At 46.4% G+C, this 6,156-nt stretch overlaps 1 protein-coding gene across 11 annotated transcripts in view; it reads right to left on the bottom strand.

The window, feature by feature from the left end:
• LOC122564941 (dynamin-1) overlaps window positions 1-6,156 on the bottom strand; it is a 243,150-nt gene that overhangs the window by 156,582 nt on the left and 80,412 nt on the right. For all 11 annotated transcript variants that reach the window (XM_043720440.1, XM_043720447.1, XM_043720444.1 and 8 more), the window contains exons 3-5: window positions 4,966-5,115; window positions 3,301-3,504; window positions 1,141-1,239 (exon numbers count right to left, since the gene is read on the bottom strand). In XM_043720440.1, the coding sequence (XP_043576375.1) occupies window positions 1,141-1,239; window positions 3,301-3,504; window positions 4,966-5,115 (453 nt within the window). The remainder of the gene's footprint in view (window positions 1-1,140; window positions 1,240-3,300; window positions 3,505-4,965; window positions 5,116-6,156) is intronic.

Below are 6,156 nucleotides of genomic sequence, written 5' to 3'. Positions count from 1 at the left end.
CTGTCTGTGTGGAGGTTACACGTTCTCCCCGTGTCTGCGTGGGTTTCCTCTGGATGCTCCGGTTTCCTCCCATAGTCCAAAAAAGTGCAGTACAGGTGAATTGGCCATGCTAAATTGCCCGTAGTGTTAGGTGCATCATTCAGAGGAAAATGGGTCTGGGTGGGTTACACTTTGGATGGTCGGTGTGGATGTGTTGGGCCGAAGGGCTTGTTTACACACTGTAGGGAGTCTAATTTTTTAAAAAAGAAATAAAAGGAAAGCAATAAGAAGGAGGGTGAGGGCTTTTGCCCGAAACGTCGATTTTGCCCGTCCTCGGATGGTGCCTGAACTGCTGTGCTGTTCCAGCACCACTGATCCAGAATCTGGTTTCCAGCATCTGCAGTCATTGTTTTTACCTCGTTGATTTTAACCCTACTGCGAATCCTCTTGCAAGGATGCCTGCCTTGAAGAAGTTTTCCTCCTCTCTCTACAAGAATCTCAGGGAGTCTCTCTCTCATTGCAACTCCCAGGTCATTTCCTCAGCCTTGAAACTCTTATCTCTCCATGCTTCAGGCTCTCTGCCTTTATTCCTGATGAAGGGCTTTTGCCCGAAACGTCGATTTTGCCTGTCCTCGGATGCTGCCTGAACTGCTGTGCTCTTCCAGCAAGTTAAGATGGAGTCTGAGACTTTTCTGCTTCAGGTCACATGTTATGTTACAGGGCTGATATCATAGCATATCTCTTACTAGCACTCCGCGTCTCTTAAAGGTGTACTGACACTCCACGTCTCTTAAAGGTGTACTAACATTCCGTGTCCCTTAAAGGAGTACTGACACTCTGCGTCTCTTAAAGGGGTACAAACACTCCGCATCTCTTAAAGGTGTACAGATATTCCATGCCTCTTTAAGGTGTACAGACATTCCATGCCTCTTTAAGGTGTACTAACACTCTGCGTCTCTTAAAGGTGTACTAACATTGTCTCTTAAAGGTGTGCTGACATTCCGTGAGTCTTAAAGGTTGGTATGTTGGTACTAACTTACCAACTGTGACACAACTCTAGCAACAGTTCTGGAAACATTTAGTTTTGTTTCTGTAAGTATTGAAATCACAACACCAATGCTGGGAGAAACTGAAACCTGAACATACTCCTTTGGAATTTACCTCGTCTAAGGGGTAACAGTTTGTTTTCCAAGATATCACGGGCATCTGTCCCTTCATCCATCAGATCCAGTTTAGTGATGACCCCAATTGTACGCAGACCTGGAACATAGCAAAAAAAAAAACACTTTTCAGGCAAAAACCACTGGTGTACTTTGGGTGGGTGGAGGTGGGTGGGGGTGGGTGGGGGAACTGGGCCCCATTGGGACAGCACTGAGCCCCAGAGAAGCGAAACAGGGCCCCTTAGGGGTGGGGGCTGGGCCCCATAGAGGCAAGACACCGCCTGGTGGCGAAGTTATAGAAGAGCACCTGGAGAGGTCAGGGATGGGCTGAGGCCTATTTCTTTAAGTCTGGGAGAGCAGGTGACAAAGGATGCACTTACAATATTCCACATCAACAGCCAATGATTATTTTAGCGAATTGGTCACTCTGTGTGCCAGTGTGATTCCTGTAAGACCACAAACCTGAACACGATTTAATAAAATACACCTAATTTCCTGACTCTGAGTCAGGGAGAGATGGTGGTGTAGTGGGTCTGTCACTGGACTACTTATCCAGAGACACAGGCTAAAGATTTGGGAGAATATGGTTTAAAGTCCCATTATAGCAACAGATGAAATCTAAATTCAATTCATGAATTTGAAACACAAAGCTCGTCTCAGTAATGGTAACCATGAACCTCCCATTGATTGTTCTAAAGACCCATCTGGTTCACTAATTCCCTTTAGGCAAGGAAGTCTGCCATCCTTACCTGGCCTAGACAGGACTCCAGCCCCACACCAATAACTCCTAACTGCCCTCTGAAATGGCTGAGCAAGTCACTCAGTTCAAAGGGCAATTAAGGATGAACAACAAATGCTGGACCTGCACACATCCCATGAAACAAAAAATACAGCTGTCCCCTGAAATATTTTGTTTTTTTTTTGTTGGTATCTTGCATAATTTGATCAAATCACAAGACAATAAAATACAGGAGCAGAATGAGGCCATTCACCCCATCAGGTCTGCTCTGCCACTCGATCATGGCTGATATGTTTCTCAATCCCATTTTCCTGCCTCCTCCTCGTAACCCTTGATCCCTTCACTCAACAAGAAACTATCGACAAAGGAACCTCGATTATCCGGAGGACACGGGCGGAAAGTATTTTGCTCGGTTAATCGAATGCCGGATAACCTTGTTTAGCTGAGCATCAGGATTTTACGATCTTGCCAGATAATCCGATATTCGGATAATTGAACGCCGGATAATCAGGGTTCCTCTGTATCTCTGCCTTAAATACACTCAATGACTTGGCCTCCACACCTACCACGGCAATGAGCTCTACAGAGACACCACCCTCTGGCTGAAGACATTTCTCCACATCTCAGTTCTAAAGAACCGTTCCTTCTGTCTGAGGCTGTGCCCTCGGGTTCACATCTCTATACTGATGGAAACATCTTTTCCATGTCCACCCTATCCATGTCCAATATACGTTTCATTGAGATCCTCCCTCGTCCCTCTAAACTCCATCAAGTACAGACCCAGAGTCCTCAACTACTACTCACATGACAATCACTCCCTTACATCCCAATATCCAGGCAATAACATTTTGGTTTGTATAACCTCCTGTAGCTTTATCCTCGGAATCGAGGTATCATTCCGGTAAAATAAGAAACACGGACTGGAGTTGATCACAGAGAATATTCTGATCCCAGAAACTCAGAGAAGCTCAAAAACTGTGTAACATTGCCATCATTGAAGTCGGGATTATAGGCCCAGTCAACCACAGGTTTGCAGCAACATCGAAAGGAATAAATAGACCAAAAACGGTACTTAAGAATCGGTAGTAGATTTGCCAACTTTAAGTACATTTAAGTCGTCATTGGACGAGCATATGGACGTAAATGGAATAGTGTAGGTTAGATGGGCTTCAGATTGGTATGACAGGTCGGCACAACTTCAAGAGGCAAAGGGCCTGTACTGCGCTGTAATGTTCTATGTTCTAAACCTGCCACAAATCAAGCCCCAAAGTAGAAGCAGTGACTGCGGACCCTGTACCAAAACGTGAGAATTGTGTCCAGGTCGTACGGATGATGGTGGAGCAGCAGTGCGGGGTTTCCAGTTCCACCCTGGGTACTGGACCACAAACCTTGTCAAATTACCAGAGAGAGATGGCACCATACCTTGGGGATCAACCTCTTTAGCTATCTTCAGGGCGTCAGAGTTGGCCAGGTCGGAGTTGGCAGGAGACACTGCCAAGATCAGACAGTTCTCCTTGGTGACAAACTGCAGGAGCATGTCTCGGATCTGGAACTCAATGTCAGGGGGTTGGTCACCCACCGCTATCTTGGTCATTCCAGGGAGGTCAATCAAGGTCAGGTTAAGAACTGAGGAGAGAGCAGACAATGCCGTTAATTCACATCTTTGTGTTGTCTAGACTTTTAGAATGAGGAATCAATTCATTGAAACTTGACAGTAATGGGGCACATTTACATTTTGGCAAAACATGGAACAGGATAAAAGTTCTTTTAAAACTTTTGTATTTGGAATGCTTTTTTTTAAGAAAAACCACCACCAAATCACCTGTGTTTCTAACTAAAAGTACAATTTACAAGCACCGCCTGTCTGGGGGAGTGAAAGTTAGGAAGAGAGGGAGGGAACTAAATTAAGAAAGGTTGAAGTGCTGCATTGGATTGTGTCAATTAAGTTTAACACCACATTTAAATACTTGCATTCTCTGAATATGGGGCTATATTTTGAGGAGTTTATTACAGATTTCAGGATCATGACATTGGGTTAATATTGAGTATGATCTACGATATCTTGATTAGATTTCCTACAGTGTGGAAACAGGCCCTTCGGCCCAACAAGTCCACACCGACCCTCTCAGAGAGTAAACCACCCAGACCTGTTTCCCCTCTGACTAATGGGCCTAACACTATGGACAATTTAGCATGGCCAATTCACTTGACCTGCACATCTTTGTGACTGTGGGAGGAAACTGGAGCATCCGGAGGAAACCTATTCAGACACGGGGAGAATGTGCAAACTCCACACAGACAGTCGCCCGAGGCTGGAATTGAACTCGGGTCCCTGGTGCACTGAGCCACTGTGCCGTCCAGTGGATAGGTTTGCTGACACCAATCCTTTATGTCAGTATTCGTCTGGGGTTCTGTTACCACATCAGGAAGGACACCACAACAGAGGAGTTATATTACATCCAAGATGGCCTCTCTTGAGAGGTTAGGCTCAGTTTAAGAATGAGTATATCATTACTTTAGCTGCACCCCCTTAATGCAAAGAACAACAAGGGCGATGAGCCTGTGGAATTCAATACCAGGGAAAGTAGTTAAGGCCAAAACATTATGTGTTTTCCAGAAGAAGGTAAATATTGTCCTTGTGGCTAAAGGGATACGGGGAGAGGGTGAGATTAGGGTATTGAGCTCAATGATCAGCCATGATCATATGGAACACAGACAATAAACTGCGGATGCTGGAATCCAAGGTAGACAATCAGGAGGCTGGAAGAACACAGCAAGCCAGGCAGCATCAGGAGGTGGAGAAGTCAACATTTCAGTCCTGAAGATGGATTACACCCTAAACATCTCCACCTCCTGATGCTGTGTTCGTCCAGCTTCCTGCTTGTCAACCATGGTCATACTGAATGGCAAAGCAGGCTCAAGAGGCCAAATGGCCTACTCCTGCTCCTAGCCTCTATGTTCCTATGTTATGGGAGCTGGTGGGCCCCTTTGCATCCTGATGGGTGCAGCTTATCTTGTGGCGTCAGTTAACCCTTTCTGGTCCAAACCGCGTTTTACAAGACGAGAGCTGTGCTTCCCAATCCTCACCGTTGGGGGAGTAGACCCGCAGGTTAATTGGAATTGATGAGATGCCCTTGTTGCTGCCGGTCACCCTGTCCGTTTCGTCCTCGATCTCCTTCCGAACTTCGTCAAAGTCTGTGAACTTTTTCCCTTTGCAATGTAGAAACTCTGCGTACTCTGCAGGAATCAAATGTAGAAATCAAAGTGTCTGAACGACAGAGTAGCAGAACAAGCCTGGATGGAAAATCTCGTGTTTCCGTTTCTGTTTCACGGAGAGCCCCCCTTTGATTTTCGACAGCTCCCCCCTCCCAAACCCCCCGCAAATACTGCCACTCCCTCAGGGGGAAACTGCAGCATCCACAACCTTTCCCATTGCCCACCTGAGAGCTGGCAGTGAGTGTGTGCCACCTATAACCTGGGGATGGTTGGGTAAAGGGTTGGCAGGGCACAGTGGGGAGAGGCCTTGCATTAGTATTAAAAGCACAAGGTTATGTTTTACTAATCTTCAAGGTATTATTTATTCAAGAAGTGTTGTTAAACCTTACGGAATCCCGACAGTACACAAAGACACTGCTCAGCCCATAGAGTCTGCACCAACTCTCTGAAGCGAGCAGAGTGGTGCAGTGGGAAGGTGCTGGGCCCACAACTCAGAGGTCAATGGATCAAAACCGTCCTCTGAGATATGCTGCATTAACCACCACAGTGTAGCAATGTTCCTTTGGTGTGGCACAGTGGCTCAGTGGTTAGCACTGCTGCCTCACAGGGACCTGGGTTCAATCCTTGCCTTGCTGACTGTCTGTGTGGAGTCCCTGTGTCTGTGTGGGTTTCCTCCCACTAATCCAAAAATGTGCAGGTCAGGTGAACTGGCTGCGTTAAATTGCCCATTGCATTCAGGGATGTGTAGGTTAGGTACATTAGTCAGGGGGAAATGTAGAATAATTAGGTCTGGGTGGGTTACTCTTCGAAGGGTCAGTGTGAACTTAGAGTCAGAGAGATATACAGCATGGAAACAGACCCTTCGGTCCAACTTGTCCATGCTATCCCAGATATCCCAACCCAATCTAGTCCCACCTGCCAGCACCCGACCCATATCCCAGCCTCCACCACATCCTCTGACAGCTCATTCCATACAGGTACCACCCTCTGTGTGAATAAGTTGCCCCTTAGGTCTCTTTTATATCTTTCCCCTCTCACCCTAAACCTATGCCCTCTAGTTCT

Source organism: Chiloscyllium plagiosum, chromosome 30 (assembly GCF_004010195.1).
Source record: "Chiloscyllium plagiosum isolate BGI_BamShark_2017 chromosome 30, ASM401019v2, whole genome shotgun sequence".
Classification (NCBI taxonomy): Eukaryota; Metazoa; Chordata; class Chondrichthyes; order Orectolobiformes; family Hemiscylliidae; genus Chiloscyllium; species Chiloscyllium plagiosum.
Note: the sequence above shows the minus strand (reverse complement) of the source record. Positions and strands in the feature narration are given on the sequence as shown.